The sequence below is a fragment of the Excalfactoria chinensis genome, chromosome 1 (genome assembly GCF_039878825.1).
Source record: "Excalfactoria chinensis isolate bCotChi1 chromosome 1, bCotChi1.hap2, whole genome shotgun sequence".
NCBI lineage: Eukaryota > Metazoa > Chordata > Aves > Galliformes > Phasianidae > Excalfactoria > Excalfactoria chinensis.
Window position 1 is genome coordinate 13,665,735 of NC_092825.1, and position 19,594 is coordinate 13,685,328.

The window sequence follows — 19,594 nt, forward strand, 5'->3', positions numbered from 1 at the left end:
GCAAAGAAAGCAGAAAGAAACAGGTAGTTTGAACCACAAAGAAATACTAAATAATGAAACTGTAAAGAAATAATGAAAAAAAAACTGTTGGTAAGTGACAGTGGTTTGGTACAGGGGAACAAGTTTCATGAATGTAGATAGAAAACGTAATCAGAGACTGACCTGTGCCATGATTTTACATAGCCACTTAGGATCTACAAAGTACAGATCTCTTAGCTGTAGTGCTGGGTCCTGAAAATGAAGCAGTACACCTGCACAAAACACAATGTAATTAGCAGCACATTCCTTATGCTCCCTATTAAGCACCATAACTACCTCACTCCGGGCTGTCTTCCCTATGTGACTTGATACAATCAATTTGAATACTAAACTCAGTTATTGCATCTGCATCAGTATCTTGAGAGAGTAGAATGCAATCACGGTTTGTTCAGCTTTACCTCTATTTTCAGATGTTTTGTTAGGTTTGTTACATGACTTGGGCATTTTTGGCGAAGTGGTTATGCTCTATGTTGTTAATTATTTCATATTTAATTCTGTATAGTGCTGATACAAGTTGTTACCTGCCATTCTGTTCAAGCTGTCACAACAATTGTATCTTTCTTCAGGCACTGTGCAGCCTAACAAGCAGGGTGATATTTCCAGGGAGTGACAAGACACATAAGTTGTTACAAGAGTGATGCTTTTTATCATGACATTCCTTTATGACATAATGATGAGGATTATCAAACTGCAGTATTTTACCCACGGGCAGCATTTCAGTTCAACACACTGGGTCGACCTTGAGTGAAATTTAAAAACCCATACAAGCCTCATCTGCTGCAGATTTGCAACAAATTGCTAACAAAACATCCACTGAAGATCATATTTTACCTGATTCATTCAGAAAGTGAATTGCATGAGGGAGCTCATTTTCATCCAGTTGTAACTTGTTTTCTTGTACCATTTCTAGTAATCGTTTCTGATCAATCACAGGAAATTCAACCGGGACATTTTTTCTTTCCAGCAAAATTCTCTTCTCCAGCTCCAGATAGCTGTCAGGAATTAGCTGACCAACCACTGGTTGATCTCTGATCTGCACAATTAGGAATAATAATATTAAATGTATTTATTTATCCACGTAAAGTGTAAATAATAATGCAACTCAGATGTAAGCTGCGTATATTAGCCCAACTGTAGCAGCAGCAAGGTATAAGAACACTTCTATTGACTAAAGTGGCTTGTGAAAATTAGATGGGACTAATTCTTTCAGAATTAATGTATGCATGTCATCCTGTAAAAGAAAAAGCATAGGAGAAAATACCGCTCTATTACACATATATAGGAAAATAAAGAATGACATCTAAGAGTTACAAAGAGAAGCTCTGATTTGAAGTAAGAGGACAACATTCACTACATGAACATAGTGCCATGCATCTCATGTTAACAGAGGACAACAGATAAAAGAATTTTTAAGATCACATTCCTTCTAATCTGCAATGTCCCCAGACAAGCCAGGGGAAAAAGAGCAGTCACCACAGTCAACTGATGGTGACAGTCAGTGGAAAACAGAAGAGAATAAATGTAGCAAGATGAGTGACACAGCCAAGGATTCTGTTCTTGTTTCCTGTAGCCTGAGTTCCTTCCTGGACACCTGCTTTGACCTTGGTATTAGCAAGCAATCAGTCAGGTTTTTCATTCCCTACAGGTGCTGAATAAGTTGTTTTGTGGGGGGAAATGGGAAACAATTGTCTTAACATTTCCCAGTTGGCTTCTTAGTTTCTCAAGGAAGTTACATACCAATGCATTGTGGCATTTTTGTGTGTCAGAAATGTAATTACTTTCTTGTGGAAATTCTAAGACTCAAAGCATTTGAGGGCCATGTTTAATGCTTAATTCATTTTGATGAAGTTCTAGGCAGGTACCTTGTACCTCCTTTCACAAAGTGTCTACATTAGTTATGGAAAATATCTCCTTTCCTTTGGACTAACTTACTTTCATAAGGAAGTTTATACATCAGTTTAAAGCATAGTCAGAATGCATGTGGATGCTACAGAAACTATTTCTTCTGCACTGGTTAACTATCCTTTGAACAGTGGAATGAAGATGGGCAGTTTGAAGATGTGGCTCAGCTGATGGTTCCCCAGAGAGGAAAACGAAGAGTGTTCACTCTTCCCATCCTTGGTAACACAACAGTGTGAGGTGAGTCATAAATACAGAATTTGCTCTTTAAAATCATCAGGGCAAAAATTTAGCAGTAATCTGGTCTCTGCTATGATTTATGAAGTTCTGCCTGTGACTTTTGAAGCACAATATATCAGTTTCTCTCTTGAGCATGTTATGACATTGTACATATGATCAGTATTGCACGAGAAGAAAAATAAAAACACCCATATTCCTTCTGCTATAGATTGGATCCTGCCTTCCTACCAGCTCCATGCTTGGACTAGTCTTTACCTGTTTGCTCACACTCAGAGTTTGACGCCCTGACCAAGTAGGCAACAAGTGGGTGGGTGGCAGGGCTGACTTTAGAGACAGCAAAACTATGAGCAGAATCGCCATTCTAGGAGGATCATTCAAAGAAGAGGGTCTTTTCCTGCTTTTGTTCACTTTTCTCCTTCTAACAATTCCATCACACAGCATTATATCGGATCGGTAAATAAAGAATTAGTTGGCTTTCAGAAATCATAGAATCTTATTTCCTGATCCCCTGAAACCTTGCAATAGTTGTTATTGAAATTAGACATTGCTAACCAACAAAAATGGGTAGTTTTTGATCAGATTTATTCACAAGAAAAAGACGGACAATTTTAAATTAAATATTCTGTTTATGGTCTTAGTGTTTGAGAAAGAAACTCAGCTGACATCTTTGCTAAATTGATTTCTTAGTAGAAAAATAAATAAAACCAAAACTGGTGATTTTCCATCATTGTTTTGCTCTGTCTGCGCTTTATAAAAGGCAAGGTTATCACACAAACAATGTATTGAATTAACGTCTTAAAATATGTTTACTTAACTAAATACAGGATGTTTTTGATGTTACGAACAGTATGCAGCTTACTTTGAAATGAAGACTCTCCTTTATTATGATTTTCCGAAGCCTCATAATGGAATCCGATTCTTCTTTAGCATTCACAAAGTGATAATCCTGGATTGCTGGGAAGCCTCGCTTATTCAGCAGCTCTCTAGTAATTTTACTCATGCATTCCTTATGTTGCTTTTCATCAGAAACATCTAAGTGGGTGCCAACAAGAATGACGGGGGATGTTGAAGCGCGTGCCTGTTAGCAATACCCATATAATCCATTAACTCAGTGTTGATGCTATTTTATATGCATGCAAACGGTGAACAATTTGGACAAAATTATCAGTACAATGATAAAAGAAACTGTTTATTCCTTTTTCTTTTTAAATGTACCCCTTCTGAGTTCGAGCAATGGGTAAATCTTCAACTGAAATACCATTTCATGCCTTTATTCAGAATACATTTAAACTTCAAAACCAGAAATCTATAGAATGAACTTTTTAAAGGAAGTGGTTTAGATCTGGGTTTCATTCTTGGCAGATTGATAGTACTGGCAGTAATCCAGGCAATTGTATTTTTCATTAGAAGAGACTAATGAAGTGGAAAAGCACAGGGTACTATGCCAGCTGTCAGAGGAACTGTGCAACAACAAAACACCAGCAAGCACTGCATAGCAGGGGACAACACATCAGAAGTGCTCTTCCTCAGTGCTTATCTGGCCCTATCACTGCTCGAGGTGAAAAGAACGAAGAAGGTAAGCTTAGCAAACAGGGCCCATATACAAAGTCCTGATGTAATTGCTCGGCTGTGTCTAACTATCAGACTGAAAGGAAAAGACCAGTAATGTTCACCATGGTGGGGATTCCACCAAAAGCAAAAAAAAAAACCAAAAGAACTCTCACAGCAAAAGAAAAATATACAGGCAGATTCTAAGATCAATTTCCCTACTGTAGTCCTGGGATCATTCCTTTTAACAACAGGATGATAAGCATAAACTTAACAGCGTGATTTTAAATCACCATCTAGACAGTTTTACATGAATGGAATTCCATTTTTTTCCCAGAAATACAATGGTGAGAAGAAAAAGCACGCTTAACTCGTTATCCCTTTAATACAGTCCCCTTTTTATATTTATCAGTCAATCCAAGATATTGCCAGAACATACAAACTGTTCTGCACTTCACTCTACCATCCCAAGTCCAAAATGGTGTCGGTCTTTCACATCCAATTCATAATACATTTCAGCACTTGCTTCATCTTACTAGCTCTTTTTGCTGAAGGGCTTCTTTGTTATTCTCCCCTCTAAAAGTATTTGAGGTTAACTTGCATTCAACAGCAACTCCCCAGAAAGTGGTGTTCCATTCTGTACATATCTATGGCTTAATACCTTGATGTTAAAAAGCCATGGCTTCATAGCATCCACCTCTGCTTGTCCTTTGCTGAGATCATAAACAGCAAGATATAAAGCTCTTTGCGTCATGAAGTGAGGATGGGTACTGTAGAACTCCTCTTGTCCTAATGATAAAAAATTCCCACTGTTTAGAACCTCATTCCCTGAGCATCTGCAGATCATAAAAGGTAGCACTACATAAAAGGGATCACTACTTCACAAATGAAATTAATGCTAGCACAAAATAATCTAAACTAACAGGAAACCTGCAATAACTATGAATTTTAGGTAGGTATTCTGTGGTATTTCGTTGACTGAAATGCAGTGTTGAAATATGTAAGCTGGCTTTAAATCAAGAAGGTTCAACAAGTGGATAGACACAGCTGCTGCATATCATGCTTCTTTTCAAAATCCAGTACTGAATTTCTGATCACCAAAACGTAAACTTCTTTCTTCCTTGCTCCTTCCCTTCTTTTTCCCTTTCCTTCCTTTTACACGTCATTTCACCAACTTCAAAATAAGAGCCTTATTCACAGGCTCAGCAATTAAAATCACCAGGTGTCACAACCGAAGCTAGCCATTTCACATGCATGCATATGCATTGCGATACAGGCTGTATTGAGCTGCTCACAGACCATGTTTAAAAATATCTTTTCTAAAGTTTGAACCACCCCTACATTTTAGAAGTGCTTGTAGAATCCCCCAGGCATAGAAAGGTTTACCAAAATCCCCAAGCCTCTCCCTAAGTGCACTGTCTTCTGTGTCCTTACTAAACAGGGATAACGTACAGCCTAGAGAGACCCTGACTACAAAAGGGAAAAACAGATTTGAATTGAAGATGGTTCTTCTGGTAATAAAGAGCAGTTTCTTATAATTCTGAAATTACAGTTCTAGAGCGCTGTGGTTGAAATGAATGATCAAACCACCTTTGGTGATGAGAAATTCCTGAGGCTTTATATTAAATTTGAAGAACTTTTTTGCCAATCAGCAGAATTCCCTAATGAATGTGTGGTCACCTCATCCTTGGTGTGAATTTGCATCATTTCACTGTCTACAGTTTGAAATTTTACTCTAAGAATAAGCAACACGCTAATGAAGAAGTTAATAAATGAAGGATAATAAGCTCTCAACATACCTCCAAAATCCCAGACATTTAATATAAGCTCCTTTTTCATTTTGCCTTTCCCTTGAATGATCCAGTCTTTTACATCAATGCCTACTGTAGCTTTTGGACAGCCCAGCTCGGTTCGTTTGCATTTCATTAGCTGTTGTAACAGTGTAGTTTTTCCACTCCCAGTGTTCCCAACAATCATTAGCTTCATTCTGTTATAAGGTACAGCCTTCTTCAGTCGTTGTTGAAGAAATCTGGCATGAAAGAAGATGGCAGAACTCACAGAAATGTGTAACAAAGAAAAGCAACCAACAGAACTTGAGACCAAGCAAGAACTGAAAAACAAACAATTTCCTTCAAATTTTCAGCATCAGTTTGGTACTACTGGGATTCTAACTGTATATTCCAATTTCTGGTTTGAAAGTTAAAGCTTAATTCATATGTGTCTTTTTTGGTTTTGTTATTAACTCAAAATGGACTCTATGTGATGTACTTGGGAACACAAGGAATGCTAGAAATAACCTGTGAAGACCATTTATTGCACAGTTCATAGAATTATCAAATTTTAAAAGCCTTGGAGCCATGTTTTTTAAATGACTATAATCAGTTTTGTGTGTGTGTGTGTGCATGTGTGCAGAGTTGTAGCTGTACTGGAAATCATATGACAAACCAGCACTTCTCCTCAAACGAATATGTTGTTCTCTTACTGCTCACCACATACCCCAAGAAAACAAAACAAGAATATTTAGAGAGCTATAGGGAAACAAACCTGATGATGTCTCTGGCTTTGCATCCCACATGTTTGAAGTCCAAGTTAAGATGGAGGCCTTCCAAAGGAAGATCCCAAATTTTGGACAGTCTTCCCATTTCATCTGGAAAGAATCTCAAATCGGGATTGTGACTTACATCCAGAGAAGTCAAGTTTTCTAGGAAGCCAATCTGAGGAGGTATCTAAATAAAAGGACATTTAATAGACAACTAACTGTTAATATATATATATATATACATATATATATATATTAGTATGAGCATGAATACCACAAACATATAACAAAATTAGGTATTTTTACAGCTGTAGTTTAGTTTTGGTTCTTTTTTTTTTTTTTTTTTTTTAAATAAACAGACCAAACGCCCCTCACTAATATACAAAGAACTCCATAATTCATTCATTATGGAAACTGATTATATCACACATTACAGACAGAAAGTTTAATAGAATAAAGGGATTTTCCTGCATAGGAAGAATTATTCCCAGTAACACACCATTTCGCTACTAGAATGTTCAGTGATGTGAGGTGGTGACAGGAAAATTGTATGAACACTGACAACCAAAACTGAAAAGTGAGTTGATTTTCTTTAGGCAGAATTTTACACTTTACCTCCTTTAACTTGTTGTTGGACAGGTGTAGCTTTTCTAGCCTAGACCATGCACATGCCTTTTCACTCAAGTCCAAGACTCCAATTTGATTATGGTTAAATAACAGCTCCCTTAAGTTCAACGATTTCCAGTGCACCGGCCCTGGCAGGCTTATGATCTTGTTTTGGCTTAAATCTACTGATCGCAAACTGAAAACATGAAAATACAGGAGAGAGAAGTTACTACATGAAATAAATCCAACTGAGATTAATTGGAAGTGTACTGGTTTTCAATAAACAAATGAATGGATTAGATATCAGAACAGACAGCTTTCTGTCAGGAATGTAGATGGGAAGATGGAAATTACTACAGTGAGCAAAAGTTATTAAGATGATATTATAAGCAGGTCTTCACTACCTTAGAAAAAATAACAAGAAAATACAGATTAAAAGTACAATATAATACGTTCTCATTGTGTTTGCTAGTCAATTAAATGTCATGAAAAAACATTCACATCTATTTTGTATATATTTCAGCTAGTAAATTACAGTCAATATTAGGAAGCGTACAATTAAGATAACAGAAAGGCTCTTTCTTCTTTCTGTGATTACCAGTCGGCTCCCCCACCAGCACTCACATCTACCCAATCTAGCAGACAGCCAACTTGATATCTCCTCCAGCGCTACTCTCACCACCTCATTCTAGTGACCTTAGAAAAAGTTCTGATTTTCACATGATTAATGTGAAGGTACAGCAAAATAAATGTCACATGCATCATTATCACAATTCCATACAGAGGAAGGAAGTGTCATTCTCTGAGAAAAAATATCCTGTGATCTTTGGGAAGTGAAAAAAAACAATTTCAGTGAACACATGCAAAAATCTGAATCTGCAAAACTTCTTGAAAGGGAAAAGTTGCCAGTATTTTTTTAATGATTTATTAATTAAATCAATTCTGATCTTCTTAGAACAACTGTCTGCTTCAACAGTCAAGTAACATATTTCTAAACATAACCATTTGAATCTGAGGATTGACACTTCCCAAAATAATGAAGAAAATGGACTAATTTGTCTTCAGTTAAATGATACTACTCAGCAATTAACCTCAGAGAGAGAATTATCTAAAAATCAGTGAAATATGCTGAATTTTCTGCTTAACAAAGGCCACAAGATTTTCTTCATCAAGAACTGGATATTAAATTAACCTCACTAAGTAAAAGAACAACTTACTGCGGTAGAAGAAGAATTGTTTCTGGAACATTAATAAAGCAATTTTGGGATAATTTTAAGGTTGTTATGCTAGATGACAAATCAGGTATTGTCTCTAGAACAGAAAAAGAAGTTAATACCATTATTTTTCGTAACTATTTAAATTATTTTTCATACTGCAGTTTTCTAAAATCACAGATAGACTAAAAGGTCAGGCAACCATCTTCTATACACAGGTCCTTATATAAACTGCCCAGGACAGAAACTGAAATGTATTTTAAAACTCATTTACTGAATTTTGCAAATTAGAAAAGCATGTAACAGAGTTAATGTATTTGCTTTTATCACATTACATCATCTTATATTCCATTTCATGCTGGCCTTTAAGTACTGAAATAATCTTTATTTACACTTATGTAGTATTCATATAATTCACAAAATAAATTCTAAACCTTTGCAGAAAATATGCTAAGCCACTGAAATACATTCGAGACCGAACTAAATTGCTTAAACATGAGGGTTTAGTGAAGGTGAGCTACTCTGTGGTACCTGAGCTATCTGCACCTGACTTGATGATACAGCACCCCTGCTGGGGAAGACCTGTTTTTTCTGAATCAGAAGCTGTAGGCCAAGCGCGATACTTCAGGGCATCTCAAACGACACCTATGTTCAGACAAGTGAATCAAACACCCTACAGTATTCAGAAAACTATGCTGGATTATTACTATGCAGTAATACTTAACGTATATATCAGTACATTATTAGACCTGTATTAGTGATAGATTTTCAAGCTAACCTTGAACAATTTCCTCTGCCTTGAACCTTCCCCAGCAGTATGCAACATCTCAGCTAGTCAACCATTTTTACAGCTTACACTACAAATATAACAAGAACAGTTCCATCCACCAAGCTTCAAGCATGTTGCTTCCAGCAGTGAACGAAAGCTGAAGCAGCGCAGAAAAGGACAAGCACATGTGCTATTTATTCTCCTTCAAGCATATATGCTGTTCTCCTTCACTCTTCTCCCAAGACTCCAAATGCTGGTGAGTAGCAATTAAGTGAATGGTTTCCAGAAGGTGGGTCTGAGATACTTACCAAGAGCATTCATCCTGGCATTGAACAGCTCCAGTTTCGTACAGCCCATTAACACATTCTCAGCAAGAGATGAAATATTGTTCTTACTGATGTTTAACATTTTCAGCTCTTTCAAGGACATGGGGGAAGATATGCATGAAATCTTGTTTCTGTGATAAGAAAAATCCATGTTTTATTCAGAAACTATTAGCTAAAAAAGTGAAAGTAAAGCATGTTCGTGTGACATTCTTACACAGGTAAACCAAAAATACATTTATCTAAATAAAGATTGACTAGTGAGTGAAAATGTTGGTGCTCGTGGTAAGACAATAACAAGATTGATATTAAGATTGCTATTGCTTTAATTAACATGAAGAACATATATCTGAGTATACTATAAGGTGTCATTTCCTGATTAAGTACTATAGCCTCAATCCCACACAAAGAACTATTGCACTGGTGAGCAGTTCTGTTTACTAAAAAAGTGCATTTGCAGGATTATAACCACAGAATGACTGTCAATCTTAAATATATATATATTTATATTATTATATATAAATATATTTATATATTTATATATATATATATATATATTCCAGATAGGGGACACAATTTAGGATTGGTGTATGGTGTTACAAGCAAAGTATTGTGGAAAGAAAAACAACAAAGATACTGAAAACACATTGATAAGAGAATCACGCAGCAATGTGCTGTAAGCAATGCTGCAAATACAAAATAATGCTTATGAAGAAATGCAACCGGATTTTAAATTTCAAAAAATGCTTTTGTGAATTTGATTCACCTATTAAATACCAGTTGGTTTAGTTAAGTATCTCGATATTTTTACTCTGTGAATTTCTGTGTAAGACATATGACATCCTTACTTAAATGACAGTTAAGTTATAGCTGCATTTGAGACAGCCTCTACATTATATGGAACTATCATCATCATTTGTATGAATTCCCAAGAGGTACAGATTCATTCACTCACTAACAAGTATGATAAAAAGTGTTGGTAAATAAAAAAAAAAACACAACACATTTTCTTTGTTTCTGTCATTTAAAACATATCCATAACATGAATGAGACTTACAAAAAAAACCTTTGGTTAATACGAAGTACAGCAGGAACTGTACCCTGTATAAAGCCAATCTAGCTAAATGCAGACAACATGGACAATCTTGGGGATGAGCAGAATAGTAATAGAAAAATGCTGAACTACAACATTTTTAGTACAAAAATGCAGTGCTATTAGATTCAACCAAGACACACAGATGTTATAATGCTCTTTGTCATACAACACAGAATTGAAAAGATTTATACATTCAGAAAGTAACATCATTGTTTCACGGTTGATTAAATGATCCTTTCCACGCTACAGTAGAGACCATTCTGGATAACAGAAACATCTCTGCTGTTTGTTATGCTATAGTCTGTTTATGAATGCTACTCTCACCCTTCCAGCAACAGCTGTTCCAGGTTTTCAGCAACATTCGCAAGAAACTCAGGAATGCCCATCAGCTGATTGTATGAAAGATTAAGTTGCTTTAGGGTTGGACATCTGAGATGTGGATCCAAAGTAAAGGAAGGTCCGATGTCATTTCGAGAGATATCAAGATAAGTGATACAGTTCATTTTCAGCAAATAAATAGGAAAAGAAGTAAATCGGTTGCTGTGCAAATCCAAATAAGTCAAGCATTTCAAGTTCTGAAAGTAAAAAATGAGTTTATAGGTTTTAAACTGATTTACGCTTTACACAGTTCACTTGACATTTGACTGACTAGGAAAAATAGAAGAAAATATCAATAATATTAATGTAACCAGTAATATTTTTGTTAATGAACTAAACATAAGCATTATTTAAGATCATTTAGCTCAATTTCATACAATTTAACAATCACTAACTGCCTGCAGGTCTCAGTTTCATTGTTATGTTACTCCATATTACATCCTAAAGCTGTTCTCTGATGTGAACACTTTAAAACAGACCCACAAAAGTGTTTCTGTTTCCAGCTTCACTTAAAACCTGAATGAAAACAAGAAATGCAAGAAGCATGCCAAAATATACACCCATACTCAAGAGTGGTATTGTTTTGAGTAAATGGTTAAAGATAAATTATTTACTGTAACTAATCTTAACTTGTATTATATAAAATTATGCAGCATTACCTCACACAGTTGTTCTGGAATGTTTGCAAGAGCGTTTTGGTGGAGCTCCAGTTTATCAAGATGTTCCAAGTGACTCGTTAAGCTGCTGTTCTGGCTGATGGCATCAATGTTCTCCAGCTCATTCGATGAAAGATCTAATGATTTAATACATTCCTTCTCTGAGATCAATGAGGAAAGACTGTCTGATGGTCTTAAATGCAGTGAGCTTTTTGTGATTCCTCCTATAGAAACAAAGACAGGGGAAAAAGAGCATCATTTCACTTAACACAAAACTAAAATTCAGATGAATCAGACTAAATATGCAGAAGACAGAAGAAAACGTTTGTATATTAATCAAGTTCAAATCCATGAGTATTTCTGAGGAGAGAGAAATCTAAGAGACAGCAGGGAAGAGACAAAGGTGTATGCACTGCACAACAAAATAAGGGCACTCGTAATTATTCAGAGTCTGTATAACTCTACTTAAATTATTTGAGAAGTCCATGAAAAGATTTGGCAGTATGCATACACTATTTGTACTCCAAGGTAGCATTTAAATATATACCCCCCCCCTCTTCATAAAGAAATATATTATCTAATTGTGCTTGTAAAAACATTAAGGATTAAACAGCCCAATATATGCCAAATTATATAGTTTACTTACTGGGAGGTTCATCTGAAGGCAATAATTTTCTTCTTTGTTTCACTAATGGCTCATAATCTGAGCCAGGTCCCTGGAAAATTCCAGAACAGAACAGAAACAAACAATAGGCATGGAAGTACGCAGATATATGAAATGATCTGAATTTGGGAAATTTCTTTTAATATAGTTTCTTTTAATATAGTTTCTTTTAATATAGTTTCTTTTAATATAGTTTCTTTTAATCAGAACTTGCAGGTGGAAAACAGAGAGACTGAACTTTTTAACACTAAAAATAACAACAAGTCACCAATTTATAAAACTTTACGATTCACGCACTATGAAACTACAGTAGATGTTAGAGTGCAAAGAATATAGTGCATTTTTAACAACTTAAATGATATTCACTGAGGTGGGGTGGTAGAATATAAACGTGCCTTACCACAGAGTAGGAATGTCGTGGTAAAGTAGGAGAACCTCTTTGAAAAGCAAGTTCTCTACAGTGTAAATCAGCAACTGCAATGGAATTGGACTTCTTTTTTCTAAAAACTGAACCTTCACTTCCTAGGACAAAGAAATAACACAGGAAGATAGGTAAATAAGATGATGTTTTAAATATGAGGCTCCAAATTCAACTGTAAGATACATGCTGACATACAAAGGAGAGACATATTTCAAAAGATCAATAACAGCAGGAACTCACTCGTTAACTGTGTGTGCAACCAGCCTAGAATGTTTTAGAGCACAGGGGCCATGCCTACCTGACATAATCAGAATACGAACTGCAGCTTGTTACACTGGTGATTTATCACTTAAAATTTCCATCAAGTTTATATTATTACACATTTTGTAACACATCTTTGTGCTACTGCAGTGTCAATAACTTTTTAGTATGGAAAACATCTGTATTTAAATTGATGCTTTTGGGTTTCCATATTTATTGAGAATGAAACATCAAATACCTCTCTGACTTTGGTGATGATTTGGGGTCATCTGGGTTTAATGTTCCTCCTCTCAGAGGTAGTTTTTTAACTCCTAATAGCCCTCTTGTTAGCAAAACCTGCATTCTTTTTCACCAAAGTCTATGCAAGACTTCAAAACTTTCTGTGTGGAAATAATACCTATCAGTAACATCTGCCTGTGATACAGACAGTCCTACAGAGATGAAAAATGGCGCTGAACGATGTCAAGGAGAACAACAGAAGAGAATAAAAAAAATCCTCAGGATTCTCTGATTACAAAATTCAAATTCCACATCTGTGATGATTTTAACACTTCTAAAACATGACAGTGACATCTGAATTAGTAAAAGGCAATTAAAAGGCTGCTTACTGTTGTTATAAATTAATACAGATAGACAGGCTGTGTTTTCTAAGTCAAAGGCACATCATGTTCTTGATGTGGCTATCAAGAACAATGTTGGACTGATCATAGAATTAGTCATTTACACTTTCTGATCAGCTGGATACCTTTGGGATAGGACTTATTCCATCTCATTTATTTGTTAACAATATAATTCTTTATACTGAACTTAGTTGTGCTCTTTTCATTTATAGACAAACCAGGGAACAGCACATTTCTGAATCACAGTTACCTGACTTCATGGTGAGACATAATGTGCTCCTGAAGCACCTGTGCCTCTGCCACTGTTATAGAGGAAGCATACAAGAATTGCTCAGAAACAGACATCAAAACAGCTGATGTAAGCTGACCTCAGAAGCAGGCATCAAGATAGTCAATAGCTAAAAATGGTTGGATGAATCCCATCCTTTCTACAGGAAAGCAACTGAATGCATTCCAGTTCAGAAAGAGCTGATTTTGAATGGATAATTAAATAAAATACTTTAAAGCCCGACTTTTGCAGGTAAAGCATATACTTATTGACCATAAACTATTTTTCAGGGGTACCACAAACAAAATTGTAGATAGCAGTATATATATTTATATGTATATGTATATATTTTCCATGAGAAGTGTTTTATGCTAAATACAAACAAACAACTGAAAAATGATTTTTTTTTTAATTATTTTTTCCTCAGCTGATAGTCTTACAATTCCCTAAATAATTGAAGGGATTCATAGTTATGACCTCACCTCAGTTTACTAGACTGGGACTATTAAAAAGCAAACAAACGCAATTACCTTCACTGTCAATATCATCACTCGAAGGAAAAACAGTGTCCACTAATGGGTCAGAAATGAAATTCCAATCATAGTTTTTATCCACTCCATCTTCGGTGAAGTTTAAATCAGAACAAGCTGCTGATCTATCCTCAGAAATATTCTTCATCTGGTATTTAAGCACCATTCTTGCCAGTGCAGAGCCTGCATCTATATGTATCAGAAACCAAGAAGGCAACATGTTCTCTGAAAAATGCATACAGCTTAAAAGATAACAAATACTTGATTACTTTTCAAGGTTTTGCAGACTTTCTGCAACCAGCTAGGCACTATGAAGAGAGTCTCAACCAAACGTCTTGATCTAAAACAATATTACCAAGAGATATTAACACATACTATAGTAAATTCTGTGTACACTCACTTTGTCTTCTTGGTGGAGTAAGCTTATCTGGGAACAAAGGAATGAGCCAGGAAGGCTCAAGTCTCCCAATACCAAATCCTCCAAGACATATACTGCTGTTGGCGACATCAAGGCTAAGCTTCTTTAAGAGCAAGCTGATAATTTGGCTATCTCCTCTCTTTATGCTGATGGTTAAAGCACTCCGAATATCCTGCTCTCGAGCGCCGTTGGCTAACAGCAATTCCACCAGTTTAGGATTATTTCCTTTTTCACAAACCTAATGCAAGAAAACAATTAACAAGTTTATGTGAGGGACTCAGACAACAACTGAGATGTCAGTAAGAGACATCCTCAATTTTAGATTCACTGTGTTTTTAGATTTATGTTCCCTTTACAATTACACAACTCCCAATGACTCAGGGCTTAGGGAATTGCACTTGAGCACCAATTCACATTTTCATGAAGTCTAAAACAAAATACAGCAAATGCCTGATCTCTATCATTGCACTTTCTACCATAAGCTCACAGAATTTTCAGGCAAAAATGAATAATGATTTACACTGTTTTGTTATTGAATGTGGTTTAATGGAAAAGAAACACTCTTCGTGGTCATTTTGCCATGTCAGCAGGATATCAGACAAAAGGGCATCAATGCTGAGACTCACCATGCCTTGCCTAGAGCTAAGGACTCAAACCTACTGGCTTCAGTTAGCTCAGTTCCTTCCAGTCTCTTAGCCTGCATTGCTACACACAGCACTGTTGATTATGAAAGTTACAAATATTTTTAGAATCAATGCCAGTTACTTCCACATTTTCCATTGTGGTTGACTAACACAGATTAGCTTGCTTCAGACTCCATGGATGGATGGTCTGTTAAAAATCCATCTGTGCTGGATGATAACCCAGACAGCTCTGCTGGCAGAAGGCTTCACAGGAACACTTCCTGATTTACTTTAGGCAGTACTTGGTTTGACACTAAAGCAAAACATACAGTTCCTCCACAATTTTTTTAAAGACAGTCATGATTAGCAGGGAATACTTACATGCAGATGGGAACAGCCAATACTAGGGTCAATAGTTAAGACACCAGCGTGTTTCAGATAGTTCAGTTTCTGTATGTGATCGCTGGATAAAGCACTTTGCAGCTAGTGTGTGTGCAGTCATTCTAAGATATTATGTTACTGTAAACTAAGTTGAAAGCCTTTAAATCAGCAAAAGAACTGATGACTGTAATGATCTGTAAGTACAATATGAAGTAAGAGAGATCACCACCAGGCATTTCAGAAAGAATCTTCACTGCAGATCTAGCAAAGTGGAACTTTACTGTGGCACGCTGAAACCTATTTATGTTGTCTGCTGGGCTGTCTGCATTTTGGCCTCAGAGTGCTTAGAATGAGCTGAATTTGGAAGATCAGGTCATGAACTGGGCTCTAATGGGCTTGATGCCATCTATGCCTAAACAGTACAGAAAAAAACACCTGGGAGTTTGAAAAGCGTGAACTTGTCTCAGCTGAAGTCTTCTTCCTCAAAAGTACTCATAAGCTAAGTCAGTACTTGCGTGTAAGCAGGGCAAAGAAGCAGAAAGCATGACTTTAAAGAGAACTTGCATCAGAACTGAGCTAGCGGAGTGGACATGTTCAAGGTGAGAGTAACCATGAGCCTCAGAGAAGTGGAAAGTGTGTCAGTGAGTATCAAACTGGGCCTGAAGTCACCAGGAATAGCAATGGTTGTCAGCACCTAGGTCACAGTTGGACTGCCTTAGAGAGTGCCACTCTATATGTAAGGAGATAGGAACCCAAAAGCAGGAATTTTAAAGCAATGAATCTGCATATATTTTCACATATTACCTGATAGATCAAAGAGCTTGTCTTCGTCTTCTTATTAATATCAGCTCCCAGTAGAAGTAAACATTCAGCCATAATACTATTGTACTCGATACATGCTTTTTCAAGCATCATATTTTTTAAATCATCATTTTCAGCTATCTTAGCAAAGCATTTACAACACAGGCTTTGAAACTGAATGGGAACACAAACAATCAAAGTTAGGGCAAAAAAAAAAAAACCACCAACATTTTTCAAGATGTGGAGCAGCCAAAAGAGAGAAGATACACACCTGTCGATCTCGCTGGTTAGTGAAGCACATAGACATTTGGTAGAAGATTACTGTGTCAAAAGATTCATGTATCAGCAGCTTGGCAAAACACGGTGAAAAACCAAGAATTGTCAAGACTGCGTGAAATCCCTACAAGCACAATAAAAACTGTAAGTATACTGTTTAAAATGTGCAATTTTCAAACAAGTCGTGCAACAAAATCAAATTGCAACCTAAAGATACACGCTTTATTTTTTATGTTTTGCTGTCAAACATGCAATAACTCACAAACTGAGAGAAGGCAGGAAGAGCTGGTGTTTCTGTGTTTTTAGAGCTGTTGTGTCACCCTTGCTTAGCTGACCGACTTGAGCAGATATTAAGTGATGTTTTGAAAAGCCCAATTTTGCACAGTAATATCTGACAACACCCTGCCTGACAAATATACTCGTGATTTCCTGAAAATTGTACAGAGGAAACAATCTGCTTTCCAAGAGATGCATCACATATCCTAATGTTTTGCTCCAGAATCCTTGACTTTAAAAAAAAATGCATAGGAAAACTGAAGAAATATAGCTAGAAATTAAAAAGATTATTCTGTGATTCTGCAAATAAAGTTCGCCTTGAAGGGCGAAGTGGGTAAACAATGGACTCTAATTCAAACCTCACTGAGAACAAATGACTTTATTTAACTTCCTTCTTTATCCACATTGTTTTGATGTGTCTCTCTACTGCTTCCTAAGCAAAACTTAGAAGCTGTGGGAAAAAAAAAAGAAGTAAAAAAAAGGAGGCTGCACTTGTGATATTTCCAGACTGATATGAAACAGAAGTGCAGGAACTTTCATAAGCAGATCCCATAGGGAAGCTTCATTCCACCAGAAAAATTTAACTGGCAATAAACAGGGAAAGTTTCTAAGGTAAAGGAAACAACTTTCACACAAGTAGGACTAAATGTGTATGTAGGGCAGAAGAAAGAGAATTCTGTTTCCATACTCAGAGGTAGATCCAAAATCTGTCACTCTGAGTTAGAATTCCAGTAACATCCTTTTTTATTTAAAATTCTTAAACTAAGCTTATTGATGGTGACAACTCTGTGAACCAAGATGTGTTTATTACTTTTCAAAGAACAGTGATGAATATAATAATGACTAAATGACTATTGATCAACGAATGATGGATAGTGACTGAAAAATCTGTTCTAGTTCGCCAAATAAACACCCAAACTTAAGCTTATATATCCTGCAATTAATATGTGCCTCCACAAAGCCCACCTCTATGACAACCATATCAGCTTAATTTTAAAGGCTTATACTAATCTAATAATTGCAGTAAAATAAAAAAGAGCCAAACAGATAATTTTGCCTCAACTATATAACTACGTCAAAACAATTTTATAAAGTTTTGTATTTTTTTTTTAATCTTTGTAGGTAGAAATAACACATACATGCATCTGGATTTCAGTGACCTCTTTAAATCGTCGCAGAGTAGAAACCAGAACAGTTGCCAGGACATGCATAGTTGCAATACACAAACTCTTTCTCGTAATCAAAAAGAGCAGAAGACTCAAACCCAAACTCTGTATGTCTTTAAGAAAAAAGAAAAATTAATATAGTTGATTGTTCAGACATTCTGAGTGGAATAAACCTGTGGCCTCAGTAGAGTGTTATTGTTAATATTCTAGACAGTTATTTCCATTAGCTATTACAGAGCTAAGCATTACGAGAGAGTGGCTGAACCTGGAGACTAGACAGTCCTGCTGCCTCTTCCTGCCATGTAACCTACTCCATATCCAACACTAAAGGGTGTAATAATCAGGTAAAAGATTGTACGGCTCATCAAACCCCTTCAACATCATCATTCACATTCAACTAACAAAATACCTTCCATACCTTGTTCATCTGGATACATCTGGAGGGTGTGAAGCACAGTGTCAGTGGCTCCTTGCTGAGTTAAAATTTCTAAAGCACCAGTGCACTCAGCTACAGAAGTAAGTAGTTTTAATCCACACCTCTGAATGCTAGGATTGCCAATAAACTAAGTGAGAAATGAATAGAAAGTCAGGTCAACAGCCTGTTTTGTTATAATAGCAATATAATAATTGCTAGTGATTATTGTTCATAAAGTATGTAAAATTACAGCTGATATGACCATAAATAACTAGAATTACAATTACAAAAAGTTTTTTTTTCGATTACTTTTTCAGTTCCTTATAACCTTCCTATATTATTACCATTGATTGGGAAGTTTTTTCTCACTCTCATTACAACCACTCACAAGTTGGCACCGTTTTTCCAGGAAAAGGAGAGTGAGAAAATGTACTTTGTTTATGATTAAACAAAAATGGGGCTCTGTGAAAACAAGGGACAAGTGACAAATATCAACCCTTTGTAAAGTTACAAAAAGAAGTTATGAAGCAATGTAGGTATTGCAATATAGGTATTGGGATTTGAAGCTTTGTTTTCCATTATAAAGCAATTCGATAGTTAATCCGTGATGATTTACCACATTTTTTCCTCGCTCTTACATGGAGGAAACCTAGTTAAGGCCTAGATCTGAAAGCGTGGATGTCATAATGACTCACAGTGCTGCAAAATTATTTCGGTGAGCTCATGCCCATCTCCTTCCTTATTCCTTCTCTACTATTTCATAAAAATATGAAAATGTCTGGCCCTTCTGCTTGTAACCAAAACCACAAACCAGCAGCATAAAAAAAAACCCAACATGTAAGATGGTCACAAAGCACTGAAAATGAATAAAATCTGAAGTAAGAATTTAATTCCTGTTAACTCCTGCTTCCTATTACCTTCAGGTCAAGAAAAGTCAGGAGAAAATTATGGAATTAAATAGTGCAAAGAATGGATATCACTGAGAATCACTTCTCTGTTGAAAGTAAAGGAATATGTATCAACAGAAGCCACTCATTTCTATGTGTAGTTGAGGCAAAGATATGAGAACACCTTTTGTGTATGAAGTAGTCCATTAAAATCACAAACTGCCCACTTGAAATAAATAAAAAAACAGCAATGTTTTTAAAGGTACAAGTTAGAATTACT

At 36.0% G+C, this 19,594-nt stretch overlaps 1 protein-coding gene across 4 annotated transcripts in view; it reads right to left on the reverse strand.

Annotated features, from left to right (window-relative positions):
* Positions 1-19,594, reverse strand: part of LRRK2 (leucine rich repeat kinase 2) — a 64,657-nt gene that overhangs the window by 20,347 nt on the left and 24,716 nt on the right. For 3 of the 4 annotated variants that reach the window (XM_072326632.1, XM_072326631.1, XM_072326634.1), the window contains 19 exons: positions 18,431-18,575; positions 17,986-18,125; positions 16,566-16,694; positions 16,298-16,468; positions 14,472-14,727; positions 14,072-14,260; positions 12,372-12,493; positions 11,954-12,023; positions 11,311-11,531; positions 10,598-10,848; positions 9,163-9,311; positions 8,089-8,182; positions 6,881-7,067; positions 6,271-6,452; positions 5,526-5,755; positions 4,388-4,515; positions 3,038-3,256; positions 871-1,072; positions 163-251 (listed from right to left, as the gene is read on the reverse strand). In XM_072326632.1, coding sequence (XP_072182733.1) covers positions 163-251; positions 871-1,072; positions 3,038-3,256; positions 4,388-4,515; positions 5,526-5,755; positions 6,271-6,452; positions 6,881-7,067; positions 8,089-8,182; positions 9,163-9,311; positions 10,598-10,848; positions 11,311-11,531; positions 11,954-12,023; positions 12,372-12,493; positions 14,072-14,260; positions 14,472-14,727; positions 16,298-16,468; positions 16,566-16,694; positions 17,986-18,125; positions 18,431-18,575 — 3,174 coding nt within the window. The remainder of the gene's footprint in view (positions 1-162; positions 252-870; positions 1,073-3,037; positions 3,257-4,387; positions 4,516-5,525; positions 5,756-6,270; positions 6,453-6,880; positions 7,068-8,088; positions 8,183-9,162; positions 9,312-10,597; positions 10,849-11,310; positions 11,532-11,953; positions 12,024-12,371; positions 12,494-14,071; positions 14,261-14,471; positions 14,728-16,297; positions 16,469-16,565; positions 16,695-17,985; positions 18,126-18,430; positions 18,576-19,594) is intronic. The other variant, XM_072326633.1, reaches the window with a different exon arrangement.